The 27,919-nt window shown below is 38.7% G+C and overlaps 1 protein-coding gene across 12 annotated transcripts in view; it reads right to left on the reverse strand.

The window, feature by feature from the left end:
• dlg2 (discs, large homolog 2 (Drosophila)) overlaps window positions 1–27,919 on the reverse strand; it is a 273,799-nt gene that overhangs the window by 114,148 nt on the left and 131,732 nt on the right. For 7 of the 12 annotated variants that reach the window (XM_078172181.1, XM_033642551.2, XM_033642541.2 and 4 more), the window contains exons 6-7: window positions 25,098–25,262; window positions 20,335–20,394 (exon numbers count right to left, since the gene is read on the reverse strand). In XM_078172181.1, coding sequence (XP_078028307.1) covers window positions 20,335–20,394; window positions 25,098–25,262 — 225 coding nt within the window. The remainder of the gene's footprint in view (window positions 1–20,334; window positions 20,395–25,097; window positions 25,263–27,919) is intronic. The other 5 variants (XM_078172182.1, XM_078172184.1, XM_078172189.1 and 2 more) reach the window with 3 other exon arrangements.

Here is a 27,919-nt window from a genome sequence, read left to right on the forward strand (position 1 = left end):
GAAACCCAGCATCTGATGATGCCTATGTGTCCAACACTTCAGGCAGTCATTGACTGTAAAGGATTTGCAACCAAGTATTAAAACTGACTGTTTAATTGATGATTATGTTAGTTTGTCCAAATACTTATGAGCCCTTAAAGTTGGGGGACTGTGTGAAGAAATGGTTGTCATTCCTACACGGTTCATACTACATTTTTGAAAAAAGCCTTAAATGAAAGCTGAAAGTCTGCACTTTAAGCAGGTATTCATTGTTTCATTTAAAACCCATTGTGGTGGTGTACAGAGCCAAAATGATGACAACTGTATCATTGTCCAAATAATTATGGACCTGACTGTATATCGCAGCCTGTTGGTTTGGTTTGGCATCTCTTGACTGTGCCTTAGTTGTGTTTTTGTTTTCATTTGGATTAAGATTTGTTTTATAATAATGCTTCTCTGGACGGGATTTCTTTTTTTTTTTTTTTTCTTTTTTTTTTAAATGAGGGAGTGGAAAACCCCTTTCTAAAAATACCCATGCCCATTTGGCTTAGGCCTTACTTTCATAATACTACACTGTCATTCAAAATCTAGCTTGAATAATGGAACAATCTACTTATGTATCTGAGTTAAGGGCTCTTTTATTGATACTACTAGTAATCAAAGCTTGTACAAATCACACAGAAGAAGGACTTCATTATTATTTCCATCAAAATAGACATTTTCATTTATACCAATGCAATCTTACATGGCAATAATTCTACCATTTTTGCATAAACAGGATGACCTGTTGCACCAAACCAAGCACTCCAAATATCTCCCTGAGTTGCATCAACAGATGTCAAGACAACCTCAACCCACATGAGGAGCAGTGCACATATGAGGAGAGAAGAAAACATCTCTTTTGTGCAAGACAGCGACAGAGACGAAAGAGACAAAAAGCTTTGGAGGAACAATAAAAACAACAAAATGAGAGAATTAAAGATGCCTCAGCTATCATGGTGGAAAAGATAAACTTACAGCAGTTCTGGTGTATGGTCCCTATACAAAAGAAGGTGATGTTTTGTTGTCTGGAACTTCTTTTTCAGATTACAGAGAATAATGTCACTCAACACCACATACTTTGAAAGCAATGTTTTTGTCTGGGTTACTGTAGGTGAACACCTCAAATTCATCCAACCAACCGGACACATCACTGCAGAATACAATAAAGCTATCAAGGCCACAGATACAAAGATGCTGCCCAACCACACAAACATCTCTAATAGAAAGATTTAAGACTGAGTGGAGCTGCAACCCAATCACCAAAAAAGATGTTGGCATTTTCTGTTTCTGCAAACCATGGATACATCACATTTTTAAGTTGATGTATCATATTTTTTAAAACTTTACATTTCAACAATGCTTTGGTTAATGTATAGATATGTTTAGGCACAAAAATGGTTAAGAAAAAATCAAGTTTTGGTCTAACATACTTGGTTTTGGTGGCACAATCCTGGATGAAACAGCAGCAATGTCTCAGTGAAAAATTACCACTGTTGTGTCACTATCCCTGCTGGAAAAACAGCAATGAGTTGCTACAAAACACCCATGTTTGGTGCTTAAAAACCCGCTGAAAACACTGCAATGATTCTCTAAATCACAACTGATTTTGTTGTTGGATAGTTTCAAATAGTGGTTTGCAGCTTGGCAGACGACTCATCTAGGTGTAACCACATTCACCTTTCCTTCTCTTTCTGATGTCAAAGTCAGCTATGCTACATCACTAGAAATGTTGATATGATATGTACGAAATGTGAAAATGTAACATATTCATGGTTTGCAGAAACATACAATGCCAACATTACCTTCTATCAACAGGGCTTGGAGCTGATTGGAGTTCTTCTTTCCCGCGCATATTTGGTGGATTTATGCAACTAATCCCCTACATCTGCAGTTACAGCTCACTTATCCACGCACACCTTCACTTCTGAGTATACCATGTCATTTTATTTTTTATTTACTTTCTAATAACTATTATGCCTGTTTCTCACTCTTTTGCTCAGCTCTAAAAGTAGGTCATGAGGCAAAATAAAAAATGTAAAAAAAAAAAATGTTTCCTTAAAAACTGGTGGACAAAATCATGGTCCTAGTTTTGAGTGTTAATGTGACTCTTATTATCTCCCCAATCCTACAGCCTGATCAAACAGCATCACTGTGCAACAGGTTGTGCTTCTATCAGATTTTACACCAGCCTACTATTCAGACAGCCACTGTCTGGTTATGGGCATCATGAAAGTAGAAGCATTTATGAAATACGCCTGATACCTGATATATATAGCTGATATATTTTACACAATGCACAACAGATGTACAACAGAAATATGTGGAGCATGCTTACTGTGAACACACACACACACACACACACACACATACACACACACACACACACACACACACACACACACAGTTCAACTTTGAGAGCTGCTCACTGACCAAGATTGACATATTGAACCGAGCCAATGACCTTGACTTGCTGAATGATGTGCCATAGGCAAACACACTTTAAAACACACAAACACAGAAGGAAACAAAGGTCAATAACTATCAAATACATGTTCTTATGGTACCACACATTACCAAGGAATATTACTAGAGTTTTAGTTTTCATTACTGTCATTATCACAAAATTTGAAGTATGTTGACTTCATACAATTGAAGAGAATATTGAAATTCTTTGAAAATCAGATTTAGGATGAGGTCTACTGCCAAGTAGTTTTTTTGCATACAAGGGACTGCCTTGATGTTTGGTGCATACAAGACACATACTGAGAGGAAATAAATAAAAAAGCCAAGTACTGCAAGTCAAAAGCACGTAGAACAGAAAAATGGCAATAAAATAACACAAACAATACACATGTCTGTAATCATCACCACATTTTTGGTAAAGAGTTCATTAAATTGATCTTTATAATTTTCCAGCATCTATTGAGATATTGTGACATGGTTTTAGCCAACATGACTGTATACTTACATTTTCACATCAGCACAATCGCATTATTTTAGATAGTTTCACATTGCAAGTGTTTAATCACATGATCAGCACGGTACTCTTGTTATAGCCACGCATAAATTATAAAGAAAGCAAATTTGGAGTTTGTGGTAGTGACACCATATTTGGTTTGTTGTTTTTGTTTGATTGTCTTTGCTGAATGATTCTCACCTTTTCCATTTGTTCACAGAAGGTGTATGTGCATGCCAATTTGCACCTTATGAAAGCTATTCTGAATCTTACGTGTGTATGATCTGTTTGATGATGTAGTACTCTGAGTGGGTCGTGTGAAGGGGCTGTCTGATGATGTATAGGGTCAATGGGTCTTAGGAGGGGGGTTCTTTATGGGGCTAATGATCACAGGTTTCTTAATAGTCACCTTTTTTATCCACAGCACCATCAGCTGTAATGTATAGAAGGGGCACAAGCAATGCAAGCAAAACAGCCTTTCAAGTAACTCTGAACAACCCAATGCCTTCTCAAGAGCTATAAATCTGGCCATTACTTTGTTTATACAATATGTTTGTATAACTTTAGTTATTTCCATACATTTACCACTGAATATATTTACATACTACTATAACTATACCGCTGTAGCTACCATTCAGAGCCTAGAGGTCTAGATCACCTACTGTAGGTTATGTTATGATTGATAAAGATATGTGTACTTTGTATTCTTTGCAATTGCTCCTATATCAACTCTAGATCTACATTTATCTCCCAGTAAAGATGTTCACCTGGAGCAGATAATATCAACAATATGAGTGAGGGATGTCAGCATGATAAAAATGACATTTGTGTGGGCTTACATAGTGTATATTTGAACATGTAGATAACAGCATTTTCTCTAGCAGTTATTTTGGCTCATATTAATTAATAGTGATGGTAAACAACTGCAGTGAAATGTGTCACACAGCTTATTGCAAAATGAAATGATTTTACTAATAAAAACAGCTTTCACTGCTTTAGTGTCATTCATAAAACGTTTTAAGGAGAAGGGCTGAGGCATTAAGCACTCGGTTTCTACAGTAACAAGAACACCAGCGTCTGCCTGGTAGCCCATGCAAAAAATCCTTTACTGTGAATGCCACAATTTCAAACCATCTCAGAAAGATCAGAATGCTTTGATTGTTTGTCTTGTACTGGTGTTGTGCTTTTTTTCCAGACTGAACAAGCAGAGATAAATCACTGCCTATTATCTGGTGGATTTACAGTTTTTTTTGTCACTGGCTAGATGTAGTTGCTTAAATAATAATCAAGCGATAAAGAAAACGATCAGAATTCTCGAGCACTGTGGTGATAACACCAAAAGCGTTCTGGTTCTTGTTAATTTCAATCTGTATATAAATAAAGACTAGACATGTCAGGATACCAGAAATTTACTGCAGTAGTCGATACCAATACCAGTAAAAATCCACCACTCTCTACACCCAATTCCATACCACGGTAAAAAACACAAACAAAATTATAGCTGCTGCGCAGCAATGGTCGGGACCGGGCAATTTTAGGCAAAATTATGGAATTCTGAGCAACACACACACTAAAACAAAGCATATCACAACATACAAGTTACATCATACAATTATGGCATGCCCTTCAAATTGTGGATGAGTGGCTGAAGTGATCAGACTCATAGTATACAAAGGAAAGAAAAAAACTCAAGAACAAGAAAGTAAGAATAACATTAACTGCTAGCAATTATGAACAAACTGGCCTGATCTAGCTTAAAGCTAAACATTATCCATGGTGACAAAGATGAAAACATTTTTTAAAATGTAAAAGTAGCTATTGGATAGACTCTGCATATTGACTGATAGCTAAGCCAAATAAACAGGGAAAAGAGGCAAGGGATAACAGGGAAAAGTGTTGATAAAGAGTATTTGTCTCTCTGCGAAACTGCCTGGATCATAATTATTTTAACCTTGGTAGTCTCTCATCCACATAGCATCATGTCTGAACATAGGACTTTCACATTAGAATGTCTGTTCTGCCTTAGCTGAGGCTTGAACTCACAACTTCTGAGACTGAGACTGTCTTCTATCTCACTGAGCTAATTGGCAAGTGACAGTTCATGTGTGGCTTCACAAACTGACTAAGCCAAGCATCAGGGTGCCAGACAGTAGCCATCCATGCCATGGAAAAGCAAATTTCAAAGTGAAAGTTCCAAAGCTGTAGCACATATGGTTGATCTGTTATGAATTTTCAAAGTTTTGAAATTTAGAGGCTTGCTGTAGCGCCACCATCAGGACTATTGTCTTGTGTTTCCAGTTGAGGACATCTGGCATGGGACTGGACCTTTATGAAAAGTTTGGGTAGATTTCTCATATGGAAATGTTACATGAGCTGAGGCTTGAACTCGCAATCTTCAACACCAAGAACCATCCTCTATCTCACTGAGCTAATTGGCAAACAGAAATGTCACATGTAGCTTCACAAATTGACTAAGCCAGTCACCTGTGTGCAAGACAGCAGCTGTTAGTGTGTAAAGGCAGATTTCAAACGGCTGTCAAAAATTCAGTTATTAAGACAAAAATCCGAAAATACACAAATTGCATCTAGACAGCATGGAGATGTTGGTAATTTGTTTTTAACAATGATTTATTGGCTCCATAAGTGAAAAACTGATGTTTAAAAATGCCATTTTTGCATTGACTCCAATTGTTCGCATGAGAGCGAAATTCAAAATGCTGTAAAAAATTCAGTTTTTGAGATAAAATTCTGATATTTTCCAAACATCATCTACCATAACTCCAAAATTTTGTCATTTTTTTTAATGAACATTGAAAATGTATTTAGTAACAATTTATAAGTATATGTTGACAATACCGTTTACAGTCAAACATTTTGATGCACTGTAGGCTCAATTTTCGATAAATTAAAAATCTGTGTGGATCGTTTGTGTAAGACAGTCTGAAGATGCTCTGTAGCAAGTTTGGTGTCAATTGAGCAAAAATTGTGGGAGGAGATAGGTTTAATAAGTTTTACAGTTTTTGAAAAAAACAGAGTGATGGACTTCATAATTTGCAATAGGTTAAAATGTACAAAGGTTTCTTCAGTATTGGGGCTACATTTTGGTGAAAGTTGCAAATGTGTAGCACGTATGGTTGATTTGTTGTGAATTTTCAAAATTTTGAACTTTAGAGGCTTGCTGTAGCGCCGCCAACAGGACTATTGGCCTGTTTTTGCAGCTGAGGCAATCTGGCATGGGACTGGACCTTTGTGCAAAGTTTGGTGATTTTTCGTGCATGGGAAGTAGGATTTCCTCGGAAGAAGAAGAAGAAGAAGAACATGCAGCAAAACAATAGGGTCCTGGCAGCTTAGGCTGCCCGGCCCCTAATGATAAAATCCATGTACTGGAGTATTTAAAGGCTGATGTACTGGAGGCCAAGATACTAAATCCAAATCCCCCCTTGGTCTACACTTCATCTAATGCAACTCCATTGTGTCTTTCATTAGACTTTTCCTGCATGGTAAACTGTCTTGTCTTTGAAACTCCACACTCCCAGTGTTTATCTGTCTTTCTGTTCTAAAACTGTTCACTAAAGTTAAGTCACTTGACTAACTGAGCCACAGAAGACATTGTGACACTCTTTGACAAACTGTGTGGTGATGTACAGACTTTTACATGTAAATTGTTGCCGACATCTGTCACTAAAAGTGCCTTTTAATAAATAGGGTGGCACATTTGACCAAACTCTCATTATCTGATATTCACAGTTGTGTGTGTTCTGTAAATTATCTAACTAAATAATCTTGTTTGTTTAAACCAAGATGATTACTGTATGAGTGAGTACATTTACGTGCACAATGATATTCCTCAATTATTTTGAATATGACAATATTTGGAATTGTATACAGGTCATGTAAACAGCATATCCCATTTAGTTATTTCAGATTTGTCCTTTTTCAGAATTTAGCATTTTCCAACTGAGACAAGCGAGCATGCCGGTATTATTCAGGTTTTAGGAGCAGTCTTTGGGCATGTATACAGTGCATTCAGAATACGCATTTCAACTAGGGTTTATACTGCAGTTTGCGAAACACAAACTCTTGTCTGTTGACGGTTGACAGGAATATTGGACTGAAATTAACTTCAAGGTAAACCTTGTGATGAGCTACCGATGACACTGTCATGGAAGTTGCTACTTTAACAACAGAACAACTGTCAGTATGCCAACTCAGCATCTCAACATTTGGAACAGTTCTTGGACAAAATGTGGCCTGGTTGCTTTGACTCCATTAACATTGCTTATGCAGATTTTATAATGATTTAAAGACATCTAATTCAACTATAAAAAGCAAGGTGGATGCACAGACTAATAATTTACCATTAAGTGCTTTTTTGCTGTATAAGATGACCAATTTAGAATTCAGCAGAGGCAAGCACTCCTCAAATGGAATGGCCTCACCACAATTTCATGAAATTGTGCCATTTGCATAAGATGCTTTAACCAGTGAAAACACAGGCTGAATGTTGACAGTCCAACAATAAAATTACAGAGACCATATATCCAAGCTGCTTTAGGTAAAATTAGCAGCTGTTACTGGTCTGATGATTTTTTCTTTTGGTGAAAATAAAAACATCTTCATTGTCATCTTCCCAATAAAAATCTAAGAAATGTAACTCTTTACGGCACTGAATATTCACACCTGCATCCCTACCTCACTGTTCAATAAGTGCGAATAGTGCTGCTTAAACAAAAGAGATGTATTCTTTGAACGTCTGAATGAATAAAAAGGATCAGCATACTGTACATCCAGCATGTTCCCCGTGATGCTTTCACTCAGCCTTCGGCTACCGTCAGGCCCCATTTCGAGATTTGAGAAACTACGACAGCACTCTGTAAGTACTAATGGCTGTTTGTGTTTAATGGATTTCCATTTCCCCTTTTTTCTGTTTAAGAGCTGACCTCTTTAAAATGCTGTCCTATTTCTTCTAAGATGTTCTCTTACAACAATATTAAATTAACCGTTCAATATATGTCTTTATATTCATTCTTGGAGTGTTGTCACCATCTTTAATTCATGTTCACACGCGGTTTTTTCATCAGCAAAGAAGAAAAAACTATTTTAAACGAAAATGGCTAAAGTGCACAAAATTGACCTCTTACAGAAACCCACTAAGAGCAAATACATTTTAGAGGATCCCCTGGTGTGTTTGAGTGTAGACAGCAAGCGCAGAATCTTTCAAAGAGTTGGCGAGATGGGTCTGCGGGGTTATTTGCAGTGCATCATTATGTCCAATCTAGGTTTTGATGGGAACTCCTTGTGAACAGGCCATCAGACAGAGAGGTCAGTCACTTTTTACGTGACATTTTGACTCCTTGTGTTTCCGCAATGCCTTTCTTTTCCTCACTGCCAGCAGAAAGAGTTAAGAGAAAAGCATACTGAACACCCACGGCGAGTCATGGACCACACGTATGCAATTACAAAGGCCATCTGTGAATGTGTGCTGAAAGAGCCAAGACACCACTTCAACTGTTTTTACCATCACCAGGCACACCTACCAAAGACCTCATCCAACAGAAATAAACGCTTTATGACTGATACTGTAAGACTACAACTAAGAGTGCTATTTTCAAGCCAAGGAGATTCTGTGTTTTTGTAACTGACTGTTCCTTAAAGGTTCAGTTTGTAGGATTTAGGGGGTAGAAATGGGATATAATAAAATTAGTGCTGTCTTTAGTGAAAATCACCTGAAAATTAAAATCACTGTGTTTTTGTTACCTTGAAATGAGCCCTAATAGCTGCATAGAGAGCAGGTCCTCGTCCATGGAGACTGCCATGTTGGGATGCCATGTTTTTACAGCAGCCCAGAATAGACAAACTAAACACTGGCTCTAGACAGGACCATTTGCGCAAAGGTAAAACTATTTTGTTCAGTGTTACACCAGAGTTGGGTATAACGCGTTACAAAGTAACAAAGTTACAAAGTAACGCGTTGGAGTACTTGGATTACTTTTTGCAGTAACGAGTAACCTAACGCGTTAGTTTGCTGTTTGAGTATTCAAATACTTAAGTACATTTTCAAGCAAGACATCCGTTACTTCCGTTACTTGTAGAATGCTGGTCCTTCAGCTCCGAAACAGCAATGGCTGTCATTTGGTTCTAATAACGGAGATAACGTTAAACCTATCAGTCTGAAAGAAGCCATGAAGCTTGTGGCTCGCTATGTGGTCGGAGAAATGCTGCCGTTGTCTTGGTGGAGTCTAAAGGCTCGAACATACTCGGGCGGAACGTACGAGGAATGGACTCCGCGGAGGTCCGCGCGGACTCAAAGCGGACATCCGCAAGCCCTGTGTGCAAAGCTCAGATTTTACGACCGCGCGGACTCCGCTCCGCACACCAGTGACTGCTCGGCATGTATTTTTCACCATTTCCATTTCATGGACATTTTTACAGGAAACTACAACGCGGAAGTGCGCTCGACTATGAAAGCCCGAATGACTGCGGACATTCCTCGCGAAGTCCGTATGTTCGGGCCTTAAGTAGGTGGAGTAGGACTCGCTGACAGACATATTTCAGACTCAGGACTTGCATTATGCCTGGTACAAGCTACACGCTGGTACTCATCAATTATCCCCGGTCGTCTTTCACAGTGTGTGTGTTGTCATCGGGTTATTCTTGTCCTATTTTTATTACTTTCACTGTTATCTGAGTCACTGCCAGAACTGTGTCTGTTCATGTGCCAGCCGACATGTTACAGTCACCTAAAAGCGTCAGCAGATGGCAGGAGCTACATTTGAAGCGCCATAAGTAAACTATCAAGCTACTGTATCTTCCACAGGAAGTTCTGACAAATGTTTCAGAATAAAAGCCTATTTAGAAAATGGAGGGATTCTCTCAGCCAAGGTTATAAGGGGCTTTTAATTTGAAAAAAGTGTTGAGTTTGAAATGACGGTGCGATGTGTTAACTTTATAAAGACAACTGAGTGGATAAAAAGTAAATATATAAACACACAGAGGGATTAATGAATAACGTACCATCTATAATGTAGTCTGTTTCAAATGAAGCTGGGAGCCTCTGCAGTTGTGGTGAGTAAAAGTCCCGCCGCTATTTGTTAATGTTATTACTTTATGTCCGACCGTGAGGATGGACCATTGTTTGCTAGCTTGATGCTGATGACAGTAACGTTAACTCAGCGGGTTGACAAAGTGCCTCTGCTGTTTCACACCATCATTTCCCCCTTTTACTCTGTGTGGTAACATCCCTAGAGGAAATATTAAAAATGCTGTTGTCTATAGCAGCAGATCGTTGTGTGTTTCTACTGGTCAAAGTGACGGCTGTGATGGGAGAATTGGATCTCAGTGAAGGGCAAGTGGTCCATAACTTAAATTTTGGAGACAAAAAAATGTAGGCTTAGCGCCCTGTGGACCATTGCCCAATAGGAAATGTAAAATACTCAAAAGTACTTTAAAAGAGCTTGAGTTACTTTTCTCAGGGAGTAACGTTGGAAGTACTTTTAAAATAATTGAGTTACTTTACTCAGGGAGTAAAGCAGTAAAGTAACTGGTTACTTTTTTAAAAAGTAACGCAGTAACGTACTTTGATTACTTTTAAAGTAACCCTTACCCAACACTGGTTTCCACTAATTAAAATCACCAGGTCTGTTTGTTTTGGAGAGGAAGAGACCTCTGTGTATAATTCAGCTCCTGCCAAAAACCTCCTGAATGTCTGGTTCAGAAAATAGGTGAGCAAAGCTTAGCAGTTGCTAGGCTAGCTGCCCATCCATGACAGGCCAAACAGTGTCGGAGAAACACTGATTTGTAATGTGAAACTGCTTTTGGGTTCACAGTATTTATGTTCAACTACAGAAATAGCCTTGTCTTTTTACAATGCCTTATGTGCCTGATAGGTGGACAGAACCCACTTTAACAGGTGTCTAAAAGTTAAATTGTTAAACTTGTTAACAGTGTTGCAACAAATTTTGCTTCACTCTTGAACACATCTACATGCTCAGGCTACCACTGAGAGGTAAACCTGTTGTCAGACTGGACACAAAAAGTTTGCTGAGGCCTTTGACAGTCTTCAATGGTAACATTATCTATGGGGACTTAAGTTTCAATCTTTTCACTTCCAATAAAAGGTAGTGAGACTACAAGCCTGGGCAGATTGTCAAGAACTGTCCAAATGTGACTGAGGCAGATGGGCACTTTGATAACAGTCTATCTGCAGAAGAAGAGGAGACATTTTAAAGAATCTCTTTGATGACTGGAGTCTAGACAGTTCCTCTGACCCAATTAAAGAGACTGAAAAGTGCTGTTTTATCAACTGTGTAATGAATATTCATGCATTTGCTATGATGAATTGAATTTTCGGTGTAACCTTTAGATGATAATTTAGTTTGAGTGAAGCTTCTTCACCCACATATGCTCATATCAGCCAATGTTTGGGTCTGTAATACTCTTTTCTATGACCAAGTTTTTGATGAGCAAGTTTTCCATTGTCTTGACGAAGACCAACTTTCAAGCCAACTTATTATAAGACAACAAAAAATATTATGTAATATGGTCTGCAAACCTCAGTTAGTGCAAGGTAGTGGTTATAATGTGGCAATCCTACATTTGAGAGCAAGGGACTTAATACTATCTCAGTATGGAGAGAAACTATGCCTATTTTTTAGGTTCCTACTTATATTATGGATTCATGTGCTTTAATGTCCAAAAAACCCTTCATTTTTCTCATACGGTCTGTCTGCATACACGTGCATTCACCCTCTGTCTGAAACGCTCTGTTTAAGCTCTGTTTAACATGGCAGATTCTGTGTTTGAATATACTGTCATGTTTGATCAGGACCAACCAAGCACTGCAGATAAACTGGAATGGAGTCGCATGTATTTAACACGGATGTCTCACAGAGTATCAAGGTGATTACCACAGTATGACGAGGGGGAAAGTTATAGTTAACTACATACTTCATACCTACTATAGTTTATGACAATGACCACGGACAGTGTAAAACAAATCTCTTTTATCAAGCATAGAAGAAGACTTCAAGTGGAGCTTGTGTTGGAACTTACCAAAAGCTTGTAAATTCAGTCTGGTGCACAAAGCGTCATTTACCTAGTGAGACTCAGGGGTGAATTCGCAAAATGATTGCATGGCTTTTGCAGCCACTAAACCTGCACAAACAGGACAAAAAGAAACCTTGTAATTCTCAAAGCACCTGCAAAAGGTGAAATGCACCCCTTACTGTGCTGCCAAGCAAATAGCTCCTGTGCTGTTTGTATGTATTTAAATTAGGTAATATACATACATTTGTTGCAAAATTGGCCCCTTTCTATGCAAATGAGCCACATTGCAAAAGCAGTCCAAAGCACACAGATCACACGCGAATAGCCACACGCAGTTACAGTGAAATAATTAGCGTCTTCAGAGAGTTAGTAGTAAATGAAGCGCAAATCATGCCATCTTGTTTTACAGTCTGAAGGTGTGCATTTGAAAACACCAACAGCACTGACAACAACATGGAACCTGTTCCATTCTGGTTTCCCGCTCCTAATTTTGAAACGTTCAGAGCATTTCAACCAAAAATAAATTGGTTCAGAACCCAAAATGTTTGTTCTCAGCTGGAACTGAAAAAACAGCCTTGTCTAGAGCATACAGTGGTCTCATTGGTGCATGCTGTTTGGGGGGTAAAAACTAATAACAGAACAAAAGTTTGCTGGCCATCTCTGTTATCTGTGACTTTGCTACTATTGTTTACTTCCATTGTGCACTGTGCGTTGATGAAACATCCTTGATTACAATGGTTCTGTGCAAAACTGGTGAAAAAAATGGGCTGGTTCGCTAGATAGCACCAAGGCTCCAAGAATCATTAATTGAACTGGTTCAAGTTCCAGGGCTAATTTGGTGATAAAGGGGTATCTGTCACATTTAAACTCCTTGCCTTAAGTAAGATGCACTGTGTGCCACAATGGTTCTCAAACTAAGAGTCATGGTGAGCTCAGGCCAAATACACTGAACAAAAAAATAAAAAAATTGTTTTTGCTCCCATTTTTTACAGGTTTGACTTAAAGATCTAAGACATATTTTACGAACACAAATGATGTATTTCTCTCAAATTTTGGTTGAAAATTTGGGTTAGTGAGCATTTCGCCTTTTCCAAGATAATCCATCCACCTGACAGGTGCGGCATAACAAGGTGCTGATTAAACACCATCATTACTATACAGACATGCCTTGGGCTAATCACATTAGAAGGCCACTATAAAATGTGCAGTTTGAAAGACATTTATTAGGATTTTTATTAGAAGAGCTACAGGAATGCATTTTCGGAACACAGATACCTCAAAGAATCAGTCAGTATCTGGTCTGACACCATTTGCCTCATGCAGTGCGACACATCCCCTTCACACAGAGCTGATCAGGTTGTTGATTGTGTTCTGTGGATTTTTACTCAGCCCCCTTCAATGGCTGTGTGAAGTTGCTAGATACTGGCAGGAACCAGAACACATAGTGTATACGCCAATCCAGCGCATCCCAAACATGCTCAACGGGTAAAATTTCTTTAAGCTTGTGTGACAATAAAGTTCTTGAATCTTGAATGGGTGACGTCAGGCCTTGCAAGCACTAGGATGTTTTCAGCTTTTAGGAATACTGCACAGATCTATGGAACATGGAGTTGTGCATTATCAGGCAGCAACATGAGGTCATGGCGGCAGATGAATTGCATGACAATGGGTCTCAGGGTCATTAAAACTGCCATCAATAGAATGCACCTGTGTTTGTTGTCTAGCTTATGCCAGCCCACACCATAACCCCACAGCCACCATGAGGCCCTTTGTTCACAACACTGGCATTAGCAAACTACTTGCCTGCAAAACACCATACATATCGTCTGCTGTCGGACCAGTTTAGAGTAAACTGGGATTCATCTGTGAAGTAAACACTTCTCCACAGTGCCAGATGCTTCTAAAGGTGAGCAGTTGCCCAATCTAATCGGTTACAACGACAAACTGCTGTCAGGCTAAAACCCTGGTGAGGACAAAGAACATGCAGGTGAGCTTCCCTAAGATAGATTGTGCAGAAATTCTTCAATTGTGCAAAACAACTGTTGCATCAGCTGTTCAGGAGGCTGTCTCAAACAATGCTGCGGGTGAAGACATTGGATGTGGAGGTCTGGAGCGGGTGTGGTTACATGTAGTCTACAGTTGTAGATTTTAGAGTAGCCTTTTATTGTGACCATGCCGAAGCACACCTGTGTTGTAATGATGCTGTTTAATCAGCATTTTGATACGCCACACCTGTCAGGTGGATGGATTATCTTGGAGAAGCAGAAGTGATCACTTACACAGATTTGAAGAAATTTGCAACCAAGATTTCAGAGAAATAAATCTATTTAGTACACGAAAAAGGCTCAGATCTTTAAGTTAAATCTATGAGAATGGTAGCAAAAACAAAAGTGTTATGTTTAAAGTTTTGTTAAGTGTATCTGAATTAAGGTCTGAATCTGTGCTTTTGTTACAGGGAACAGTCTTTTAAACAAACTTGAATCAGAAACAAAGCAAAGAAGAAAAAAAATAATAATAATATAAAAAAAATAACAAAGGTATTTCCAAAATCTAACCTGCACTGCAGATTTTCTTATTGACTTTGTGCCAGGAACAGGGTTTTAATGTCACAAACAAGAAATAAATCCATAAGGGAAGCAGGAAGATAAAACACAATCTGTCTCACTCACATAAAAAAGTCATCTGTGTATTTCACAGCTGAAATCCTATAAAATGGTATGAAACAGCCTTCTGATAGCGGATTCAGTGTGATGGAACTGTTGCTTTATTGTTACGGCATTCTGCCCTTATAATATTCAGCCAGTTTCAAGGACACTAGTCACTTATCTGTTTATTTTGCTGCAGCCCAACAAATAGATTCAACACCTACTGGGCTTCTTTTCTTCCCTGGTACCATCTTCAGCTGGGACATAATGCATTTCTATCTAACAACCGAAAAAAAAAACACCCTGCCATTACAATCCACAAAACTGAAAATGCTTCATTACAAAACTAGCATGCCAAGATGACTTAGAGTTGTATCCCTTTAAATTTGACTTGATTTGCACATAAACTATTATCAGCAGTAGAGGATGATAAACGCACAGTGTTCCATTGTGGCCTTACGTCATTTTAAAGGTCTGAACTTGTGTTTTTGTAAAGTTCCATTAAAGGTCCAGTGTGTAGGATTTAGGGGGATATATTGGCAGCAATGGAATTTAATATAGTATGTTTTCTTTAGTGTATAATCACCTGAAAATAAGAATCCTTGTGTTTAATAAACCATTTCTATTTAAATGGGGAATGAGTCCTCCTCTATGGAGATCACCATGTTGCACCGCCATGTCTCTACAGTACTCTCTACAGTACTCTACTGAACCTGCTTTATTTAGTGTTTTAATGGCTGAAATCACCTGGTCCAACTGTTTTGGACAGGAAAAGACCTCTGCAGATAATTCAGCTCCCAGTAAAAACTTCCTGAATGTCTGGATCTAAAGTTGTCAGAGAAAAAAGGTGAGCACAAATTAGCTGGTGCTGGGCTAGCGAGCTGTCTCCAACATGCCAAACAGTAGTCACATTTCCATGACAGTTTTGCGCAAAATAAATGCAATATTTGTAAAGTTTCCATTAAAAGTTGTTTTGCGTATGAGCAGTAATTCTCGTAAAATCTCGTCCCACGATACTCCATTTTTTTTGTGGAAGTAAGATGGACATTCCAAATCTTTTGTGAGCTGGAACAATCATCTTGGTTGCCACTGCTGCTGTTGCAGTAGTCTACAACCGAAGACGAAGAGAGCGAGTGGTATTCCAAAGGCAAAGTCCTTATGTGTGGCAGCGACCACGAATAAAGTATTTCTGGGAGAGGATCATGAACGAGGAATTCACCAATGTCATGTCCGGTGACGTATATTTGCGAAAAAGTGTTTCCATTACACTTTTGCGATATACTTCTATATCGACACGTCTGAAAAACCACCTCATGAGAGCGTAAAAACTTTTTCTCAATATTTGAGAGATTTTTCGAAATGTGGGTGTTTCCATTACCAGTTTTTTATTATATTTAGGTTTTGCGCATTTCTAGGGTTAATGGAAACGCACTTGGTGTCAGAGAAACAATGATTTGTAACATGGAACTGATTTATTCAGTGTTTTCACCGGCTTAAATCACCTGGTCTATTTGTCTTGGGGCAGAGGAGACCTCTGTGAGTAATTCAGCTCACAGGAAGAACCTCTTGAATGTCTGGATCAGAAAATAGGTGAGTACAGATTAAGTCATCAGAGAAAATAGGGTGAAAACACACTTGCAGGTGCTAGGTGAGCAGCCTGTCTGTGACATATCAAACAATGTTGGAGAAACACTGATTTGTAATGTGAAACTGCTTTACTCTATTTTTTTCTGGAGAAAAAGAGACCTATACGGATTCCAGCTCCTGGCTCCAAGTAAAAATCTCCTGAACAATGAACTCGGAAGGAATGCCAAACAGGAGAAGTTTCAGCTGGTTGCAATCTGCAATCCTCACTGATAGATTACACTTAATCCCCTAAATTTTACACACTGTTACTGTAAATCAAAACATTAGAATGACATACATTTAATTTAAAATGTCCTGTGCTCAACCTGGTCTTTGTTGCAGCCTGGGTTAGACCTTTATAAACTAATAATGATCTACTACCACTGACCCATTGCATACTGTAAAAAGACACTTTGAGTTGGTTTGACAGCTGCTATAAAATAAACTTGACTTGTCTTGAGTACAAAACAACTGCCACTATAAACTGGATGTTTACCAGCCACACCGTGCCATCATGAAGTGCATTTGTACAGTGTCTGACTGGAAATGATTCTTCTATCTTAACTATTGCTGCTGGTGCTACGGTTGTTAGCGTCGTCATCACTAACCCAAAGTGGCTTGAAAAACCAATCAGTTTTTTTTTTTTTTTTTTTTTTCCAGGAGTTAATCAGGGCCTCCCATTGTGTGGATAAAAAGACAGAGGAGGAATAATGACAACAGGAAGTGGATCAGAAAAAGTGGTCTTTTGATTATAAAAATAACATTTATACTAAAGATTAGCATTGTTGATCCAACCTTGGCTACCCCTCACCCAGCATCGACCAGGGACTGCTTCTGCAGCCTTCATTAAACAGCTATTTATTACTCACAAACTTCACCCTGTCTGATTGACAGAGAAGTAATTGCTGCCAAAAAAATGCATGTTTTTTTTTTTTTTTACAAGCTGACATTACCATGGAAAGAGGGTGGCGATCGATAGACATTGCAGCAGTTTGAATCAATAATGTCTTCCCTGAGTCACACTCTCCAATCTGTGGTGCTTGATTCGACCAGAGAGGGAGGGGTTACACTTCCTCTGGTCATAGACAAACCATAATTCTTGCCTCCCTGCTGCCTTTACAATTACACTGGTTGTATTAAAGCAATTTTTCATTCAAAAGTCCCAAGGCTAAGAGTAAACAAATAGGCTGAGCACAGAATTCGTGGTCCTGGGCCTGTTCACGACTCCCTTACACACTCTCCTCTCTCGCTCTGCATTTCCCATACTCGCATTACAGGTCGAGTCAGGTCCTCCACGAGGGAACCAACCCACCAGGAAATTACACCCAGAGAAAGTCAATAGTTATCTAGGCAGATGTATATGTGTGAGTGTGTTGAAAACAAACATTGGAGAAGAACTGAAACTATGTATTTTAAATGTATTTTCATTATTGATTTATGTTTCAGTTATTTGACGAATTACTTAATCAATAAAATATCACAAGTAGTGACTAAAATGCATCAAATGTTAGCAGAGCATAAAGTGGTGTGTCAGAATTGCTTCAACAGTTACAAAAGCCAAAAAAAAAAGTATTCCACTTATTATGATATGAAACTGAGACAAGCAAGCAATTCTTCCATGTGTGAGGGGACAATAAAACTGACTGAATATCAGCTAAAACCGCTCATTTTATCCCCAAAAATCCAGTTGTTGTTTTTTTTAAAATGATGAGCCATTATCTAGCTCAGAGATTGTTCCTCTCAAGATTTTTCCTGGTAAGGTCTGGTAAAACTGAACAACAAATCTCAAGGTGTATCATCAACTGTGCCTGAATAAATCAAGGTTATGGAGCATTAAATTGAGTGTGCATGTCCTGGGGAAGGGATAAACTTGAAAAATGGGATCTCTCCTTCATCAAATATAACCAACCAATCAAATATTTCACTTTGTTCACCAAGGATGTGTCTGATGGGCACTTTCCCTTGGCTTGCTGGCTTTTGCAAGAAATCACAGGAACCAGACACAAACATTTAAATAGTGTGGTAGACAGGCGGGTCCTAATGCACCCCGACCGTATATTTCTCAGACTTGGATTGCTGTAAACATACAAAGTGTCTAGTATACAAATTTCCATGTTCCCAGCTCGAAATATTGTCCAAAAGGTCTGTTAGGCATCTCTGTGGCCATCTTGGATTTCCCACAAAAATTGAAAATCGGCATAATTTTTTAACCAGACATGATACAGAAACAAATTATTTCATTTTCTGTGTATCTGAAAATTGGGAAATTGACTAAGAGTTTCTGTCATTTTATTAACAAGTTATATATACACTTATGTCATGGTTATTACTAACACAATCTGTATTTTCTTTCCTTTTTGTAAAATTAGATGGAACTGGTTGGAGTTAATCATGCCAAACTCAAAGCTCTGGCTTATTGACAGACATCTTATTGAACCTTCTGATTTACCTTATCATAGCACCCATTTAAGTATAAGTTAATCTTATTTTCTATTTTTTTTTTCAAGTTTTATTGTATTTTAATTGTTAAAATTCATGACAATAACCCTCTTAATTATTTCTCCTTGCAAAAGTTACACAGAAAAATGGGTTGATTCGTCTCTGTATGATGCCTAGTTGAAAAGTTATGCAGATTTCCGATTTTGGTCAAAAATTCAAGATGGACAAAACCATTGCTATGACACACACCCTTAACACACAATATTTCACCTTGGAAAAATCTGTTTATTAGATGCCAAAGCTGCAATGATTATTCAACTAATCAATTAGTTGATTTGTAGATTTGAAGAAAATTAATCACCTGCTATTTTATTGATTGGTTAATCGTTTCAGTCATTTTTCAAGCAAAAATGTCAAACAATTGCTGGTTCCAGCTTCTTAAATGTGAGAATCTGATGCTTTTCTTTGTCATCTATTACAGCAGTCTTTGAATTTTGGACAGTTGATTGGACAAAAGAAGCAAACTCAATATGTCACTTTGGGTGCTGGAAAATGTGCTGAGCTTTTTTTCACAGTTTTTGGGTATTTTATTGACTAAACGATTAATCCTGAAAATAGCTGGCAGCTTAGTCGATGATGAAAATAATTATCAATTGCAGCCCTACTAGATACCTTGAGGGTTACAAAAAATGAAGTTAGAAAAATACATCAGTGGGGTGCTTGAGGACCCCACTAGACTGAAAGTATAACAGTGTTTAATTTTAATTTCAAATATTCAGTGACTGCCAATATTTATTTTCTCTGATCACAGACCTAAAAAATGTTTGATGAATCAGTACATCACAATTACCTGACCTAAACCAAGGTGAAGTGCTTTTGATAGGAAACATCAAGCAGTCAGTGAGTCAGTGCATCTTCAATCTCCTGTGGGTGTTAAGGCTGACAGTCGCCAACCTTTAGATTTCTTGACAAAAGGAAAGCTCTAGATTCATTATGTAGAGTCTGCACTCCCTTTAGATACCTTACCCAATTAAGCATTACCATCATTTACTGTTAATAATGTTTAGTCTATTAAAAAATACCATCAGAGGCAATAAACACAGTACAGCATGCTGTAACCTTGCCTTCATATTAACTCGGCCTTCCAGTATTATTGAATATGCTTCATTATTAAAGTGAAGTTTATATCAGATAAGGGTGTCTAAACACATGACCTGGATGCAGTAAACTCTTTAACATACAGTAATACATGATCATTAACAGAGACAGATTAACACCAGATCACAGAAACACCACAACAAGCACATGGGATTCGCTGGCAAGCAAATGGGTCACAAACACGTATGGGGTTATTTCAACAAAGTGTGGGTGTGACAAGAGAAGGGCAGCGACCCACGAGAAAAGGAAAGACTGCTTCTTCAGGCAATGGATTGAAGACAACACCAAAACAAAGTTCATGCAGCACCAAGGGGACATTAATCTTCTGGGTACAAGGACCCAGGAATAAGGGAAGAGTTTTAAATAATACCAAAAAAAAGAAAAAAATACAGGGGACTGAGATTCCCCAGAGGTAAAATAAAAATGAAATTAAATAAAACTTGCCATGTAGTTTGCTGTGGTCACACCCGGGTATGCAAGATCAAAACGGGTAACCAGTGCAGGCTGCAGGTAAGAAACGAAAGACAAGATCACTAGCCAGTATACTAAAGAGAAAGAGAGAGGGAGAGAGAGGGAGAGAGAGAGAGAGGGAAGGAGAGAGAGAGAGAGAGAGAGAGAGAAGGGAGCCTAATGCATCAGGATAAAAAAAGCATTAGTAATGGTTACACTGTCACATGTTGAGTGGGAGAGGGGAAACATGTTCAAAGGGGTTAAGACTGGATGAGGATGAGAGGGAGTGGATCAGTCTGGCTTCCTGCATTATTTCTGTCAATGAGGAAGAGCCTCTTACCCAGTGGGAGATATTCCCATCACAGACCGACCGCAAATGTGCAAAGTCTAATTCACTGATGATCACTACGGCAATAAACAAAAGACTCACACTGATCTTAACCAAAAAAAAAATCAAAACAAAAATACAAAAACAATCAATTAACAGATACCAACATCGGCTGAATGATTGCCAACACTCAACCTACTGGAAAACACCCCTCCTGTGATGATTAAAGGGGAACTCCTGTATTTTTCAACCTGGACCCTATTTTACCATGTTTGTGCTTCTAAGTGACCGGTGGCAAGGACAAGTTTTTAAATTGGTCAAGGATTGAGGGAGAGTGCTGCAGCCAGCAGCGATGATTCAGGCTGCAAAGAAACCTCTTGGGGCCGGTTAGGGCTGCACGGTATATGCGGTAGATGGTAGAAATGATATAAATTTGGCCCACGGTAGAGATTTGCGCTCTACCGTCCTACTGTCGATGACGTCATCGCACCTGCCTCAGTGTGAAAATGGCTGTGAGCACAGAGACAGCGGAGCAAGAGGAGCTGGTTCACGTCCGTGATTTAGCGTAGCACGTGCAACATGTGTTGCTGGAGAACTTGTGAGTGAGTGAGTTAATGTTTTATGAACAGCCTCGGACTTCTCAGACTCTTTTAGCGACTTACCGCTCAGAGGGAACTCATTCAGCGTCTCCTCTGGCAGCAGCACAGCGTCTCTCCCTCCCCTCTCTCGCCGTGCGCACATGGGAGTTGGTTTTCGGCAAGAGAGTTTGTCATAAACCTTTGGTAATGTAAACCTATGTGACGCTAGGGGCTCCACAAAAAACTCCATATGTGAATGTGTGATAGTTGTGGTATCATCGCAGCCTGTCACAGGTTACAGCGTGATGATTAGAGGAGAAATGGCAGAGCATAAAGGTCCAGGTGGAAAAAACACAACTCAGTCATTTAGGATTTTGCTAAAAGAAGGAAATTACCTTTTGATATAGATCCCAGGGGACATTTTGCACCATAGAGTACTGGGTTTTAATTTTGAGTTTTGAGATCTGCATTCTGCACAATAAATGCTCTAAAAAATACATTATATCTTTGCTTTTGTTGTTGTTGGTTTTTTTTTTTTTAATCAATTTAGCTTTGCTAAGGGACTACAAAACCCATTCAGAAACACTTCTATTATAACTTTTACACTTAAATTTATACCGCGATATATACTGTTACCGTGAAGGGATTCGATTTATACCGTGATATAAATTTTAGGTCATACTGCCCATCCCTAGGGCCGGTATACCTCACCAGTTCATGTCCACTAAAAGTTCTTTTTTGCCTCCAATTGGCAAGGATTCTGCAGAGAAACTAACAGTTTTCTGTATCTTTTGCTTGTTCCAATCTGTTTTGTGTCCGAGTCTCGCTTAAGGAGAATTATTTCTGAATTCTTTTTCTGAATTCCCCAGACTTTCACATTGTCAAAATCAGCAAAATATTCAGCCATGAAAGTGAAAATCTTAATGATAAAAGTAAAAAGGACACTGTTTTCAACTATCGCTCACTATTCTGCCCTCCCTGAGCAACTCTTGTCACACTACTGCCCCCTTTAGGTGAAGGCATGCATGCTAGAAGGGGCAGCACACTCACATTTCCACCATTTTCTTCATGCAACAAGTCACCTATCATGAGATTTCAGAATAAAACTTCTCCTTTGGCAAGACTTGAACACAAAACAGAACTGACTGAACAAAAGGTTTGGAAAAACGATTAATTTCTCTGGAGGATTCTTTCTGTAATGTCATTAGACACTCATAATAACAATCTGAGCCTGTCAGTGGCAAACCAGCACTTTTAATGGACGCACACTGATGGGGCTCACCTGCCAGAAATGGTTACATTACAGCCTGTTTGCAGCTGTCGGCTGCAGTGCTCTCTCTGAATACTGGACCAATTTCAACAATTGTTGTTCCCATGAGTCACTTAGACACAAAAACATTGGAGAGTAGGATCCTGGTTAAAAAGTTCCCCTTTAACACAAAGGTGTAGAGACAGCACATCTGTACTGAAAAGCTTATTCAGGCTTTCTCACTGCTGGGACCTAAAATTGTAAACAGCTTTCTTAAATAACTACAGTGAAACACAATCACGCCAAAGGCTGGTTTAAGGTTGTTTGAGCGATATCACTGCTGTGTGTTACATTTACATAAACAATGAGCTCATTAACTTTCAAGACATTTTACAATGAATGACAGTAGGTCAGATGTCACTGACAGTCTGCTGGATTACATCATGGCACCACAGACATCGCTTTATGACACAACAAAGGAAGAGGGTGTAGACAGAGCAGAAGCACTCAGAGCTCCAGAGTAGATGACAGTGCATGATGTCCAACATGTCAAAATTAAACAATGAGGATTATAGGATCTGGTCTTATATGCAAAGACAAAAGCATTTACATCATTATCGAGCAACAATACTACAAGACAATTACTGTGCTCATTCATATTTGATCCTATTAAGCTTCTGTTGTTATGCACCAGGCCAGTCCAAAGATCTCTTCTACATCAAAGTCAAGGCCAAGTGTCCAACTTAATGCGTTCTAACCAACATCATCTAATACACAATGGTTTCTTTTATGATCACATTTAAAGGGGAACACCACCTAAATTAAGAATTTCAATATGTTGTTTCCATAGTCTAGGAAAGTTCAAGCAATATTGTGATGTGACCTAATTGCTCTCAAAGCCAGTAACCGGAGAGATTAATTCTCAACCTTGTGATGTCATCGGGTTTAAAGTCTGGAGCTGCTCCATAAACAATAACTGGGGGCCTGATTTCTGGACTGACATAATGTTTGTTTTCTTTTTTATACCCAAATAAGCTTTATTCTACTGTTGTGACCTCAGCTCCGAAACAGAAAATGTACTCATATACTAGCATCCCTGGGTGCTCTTAGTGTCATCTAGAACTGTTTTCAATTTATCGTCTGTGGAGCAGCTCCAGACTTTATACCCTATGACATCACAAATTCGAGTTTTACCACTCTAATTTTTGGATCTGGGAGAGAGTTGTTCACTTTTACTAATATTTTTGGACTGTCTTAGACCATAGGATTAACATGTATGAATTTTTAAAATGGGTGAAGTTCCCCATTAATACAAATTTTGAAATGACCAGTGATATATATTAAAGTTCAACCTTAAGACCATGAAGAAAATAGTACTTGTAAAGTCAGCTACACCAGAGGATACTGAAATAATGTCTTGGCATAGTGTAGTCATAGAGTGTCATAGATGTTTCTATTAAAGAGTCACTTCCTTCAATAACAATATATTCTTTGAATAATAACATTAGGGAGAATTATTTTGCTGCATATGTGCCACATCAGATCACATCCATATCAGGTTATTTCCTATGGCTATTTTTCTTCCGACAATATATTCATGTCCATGTCTCCATAGACAAGGTTGTTTACCACATTCGTGAATATATTCTAGCCTGACATTTAAACCATAACTAAATATTTTTCCAATGATGTAAAACTGCACAGGCTGAAAATATTAAGATTCATTTACTGTGCATTTTTCAGCGGTATAACACATTTCTACAATAAGTATAAATGACAATGTTGAGACTCATTCTGCAAGTGCTACTCCACATTCAGCCTGAGCTTCTGTGAACCAAAACACAGCAAGTACGCACATAATTCATTCGCCATTCACTGCAACAACTAATAATTTGCCAGTGATCTCAAACATTGCCTGAAATAAACTGCAGACACACACACACAGTAAAATTTCTTATCATTTCCAACAGTGCCCTCTGCTGGCTCAAACCTGAGCAAACACGCAACCACTCCACAACAAACTCCATCTGCCACCTGAACCACCATCTGATCTTTAACACAACTCTGTTATCGACCTGGGTGAACAATACAGTGACTTATACTGTATCTATACATTAATCTCTTAACACAGCAGAAATGTTTATTTCTTCAATTATCGACTCTTCATGGAGGCGTGCTCTTTGTGGGCAGAGACAGGCACTGAGATGTTAAGAGGCTGGACTCTAGGTCAGGATACACACCGGCACTTTATGAATCAAGACAATGCAGAGGGAGGATGTGTGCGAGGAATGGTAGAGGCAGAGAGAAGGAGGGATTGGAAAAAGTATTTCATTATATCATCTTCTTATGATACACAAAATCTGCACGCTGACAACCAGATTATTGCCACCAATCTGTGCTTCTGTGGAACATGAAAGCACATCAACAACAGGGGGAAAACAGTAAAACAAGTAGGAGGAAACATCTTGGAATATTTCACACGACGGCCATGTTGGCAGTCGTTCATGGTGCTGATTTGTGATGAGGGTCGGAGGGTCATGGTTTCTATGCCAAGTGCAAGAGCCCATGTTTGGAAGGATGGGGGAGAGGCTGGGGTTCTAACCTTGAGAGGAGAGATGTGGGCATGGGACACGTAGCCGTGAACATTCTCGATCTCGGACAGGTTCTTCTCGGACACGTGCACAAGCTCAGGGGCGCGCACCTCGTTGGTGAGCCGCGGGAATCCCTGGTCAAGAGGAGGTGAGTCGTCTTCTTGGTACTGGTACTGCTGAGAGTGAAGAAGGGAGATAGACAGGTAGAGAGAGAAAAGGGTGGACATTGAGGGAGAAAGACATGGACAAAAAAAAGTGATGAGATAAGTATACGCTGTGTTGCTGCTCTGGAAATGAGAGGAGAAAAGGCAAAGAATAATTGATCTTAATAAACTATGTATATTACACTGGCAAATTCAGTTTCATATCATCGTTTTAACGTTTCCTTTTCTTGGTGAGATTATTATACAATTCTTAAATATTGTGACTTCTGAAAAGAATAATGTTACATGAATGTACATGTCATGAAAAAACAACGACCAGTCAAAGAGGACACAGATGACACTTTATAAACATCAACATGGTAAAACTATAAGGCACCCCAAGAGGCAGTCAATTCAGATGAGGTTAGAATTAAAGTTGCATTTGTTGCATACCATTATTCATGAATACGAAATATCAGTTATACATGGTCAGAGTCTCAGACTTAGAATACAGTATATGTGTGTATTTTTAACCTTCTGTAGATACTGATTTGGTTCCTTTAAAAATACTGGGGAGGGTTTGTGATAAAATGCTGACAAAAGTTTAAAAGTTTTTCAATAGACAATAAATTTCAAGCTACAAACTCTACTAAGTCTTTCAGTTATCTATAAAGAACAAGCTTTTGTTTGATGCAAACATTTTTCCCCACCTTACATAACAACACCGAGGCCTCAAAATAACTATGGATTAAATTACCCATCCCAGTCTCAAAAAGAAAATGCTGACATTTACATTTCTGTTAACCAAGAATATGTTACATTTGTACGTTTCATACTATCATGACATTTCTAAAGTGACGTCACATACGAGCTGACTTTGTCATTGGGAGGTAGAGGAGATGGCTGATGGGGTGTTACCTAGGCCAGAAACCTGCCAAGCTTCAGACCACTGTTTGAGTGCAACAAATAAAAATTGGTGTCACTCTCTTTAATCTATGCTTCATTTTCATGAATTAATTTTAATTTTTGTGATGAAAATCAACAGTCGGACATCGAAAGCCAAGAAGTGCCGTGCTTGTAATTACCTTCAAATGCCGCATGAGCAACGGGCTGGTAAACTTCAGCAAATAGTCTCTACCAGAATGTTTCACTAGCCAGCAAATACACTTACACTGGAGCAGCTTCAACTGATCCACATGAGTAAAGGTTATGGTTCGATGCTGTTTGACAGGCAGGTAGGAGGCTTAGTTATCTGTGAGTGTAGCAGTGCTGTAAGTAAACAGTCTGAACTCAGCAGAGTTTTCTCTGACAGAGATGAAAGTTTAGTTTTAATCACCAACTCTGTGAGATATGAGTTTAAACCTCCAGACTGTCATGTTGCAGATTAAGAAAGAATGCAGGCTTCAATTAAGTTATTTGTCTGCTTCTTAACAGTGAGATGGATAAGTCAGACTTTACAATGAACATGATGGGTACAAATCGTAGTTGATTATTTATTTGTTATTCTAGTTATTTATGGTGTCAAAGTTTTTGAGAGCATAAACAGAGAGATGTTGAGCTTTTCAAATGATGATCAGTAAGTGTGTGCTTGTAAATCAGCCCTTAAACCTGTCAGAAATGCTGAAGAAATTACAGTTTGTAAGTGGTCAGAAATGATTTGTATTTGTAGACAAAATTTGTCTAAATTTAATTTTTATACAACCTGTCACTTTGATTTTAATTTCTGATACACAAATTAGCCTCACTGGCTTAGTTTGGGGATAAAAACCACAGAAAACATACTGATTAAAAGGAACAACTCAAATGTCATGAATTTTTGTCAAATAAAACTAGAAAAAACTATGAAGGATAAAAGGACTAAAATGTTGACTAAAACATTTTCGTCTTAAGGCTAAGACTAAATCTAAAATAGCTGTCAAAATTAACCCTGCCCCAAACCTAGGTACAGTACAGGCCAAAAGTTTGGACACACCTTCTCATTCAATGCGTTTTCTTTATTTTCATGACTATTTACATTGTAGATTCTCACTGAAGGCATCAAAACTATGAATGAACACATGTGGAGTTATGTACTTAACAAAAAAGGTGAAACAACTGAAAACATGTTTTATATTCTAGATTCTTCAAAATAGCCACCCTTTGCTCTGATTACTGCTTTGCACACTCTTGGCATTCTCTCCATGAGCTTCAAGAGGTAGTCACCTGAAATGGTTTCCACTTCACAGGTGTGCCTTATCAGGGTTAATTAGTGGAATTTCTTGCTTTATCAATGGGGTTGGGACCATCAGTTGTGTTGTGCAGAAGTCAGGTTAATACACAGCCGACAGCCCTATTGGACAACTGTTAAAATTCATATTATGGCAAGAACCAATCAGCTAACTAAAGAAAAACGAGTGGCCATCATTACTTTAAGGTCAGTCAGTCCGAAAAATTGCAAAAACTTTAAATGTGTCCCCAAGTGGAGTCGCAAAAACCATCAAGCGCTACAACGAAACTGGCACACATGAGGACCAACCCAGGAAAGGAAGACCAAGAGTCACCTCTGCTTCTGAGGATAAGTTCATCCGAGTCACCAGCCTCAGAAATGGCAAGTTAACAGCAGCTCAGATCAGAGACCAGATGAATGCCACACAGAGTTCTAGCAGCAGACCCATCTCTAGAACAACTGTTAAGAGGAGACTGCGCCAATC

This window comes from Epinephelus lanceolatus, chromosome 11 (genome assembly GCF_041903045.1).
Source record: "Epinephelus lanceolatus isolate andai-2023 chromosome 11, ASM4190304v1, whole genome shotgun sequence".
In the NCBI taxonomy this organism is placed as follows: Eukaryota; Metazoa; Chordata; class Actinopteri; order Perciformes; family Serranidae; genus Epinephelus; species Epinephelus lanceolatus.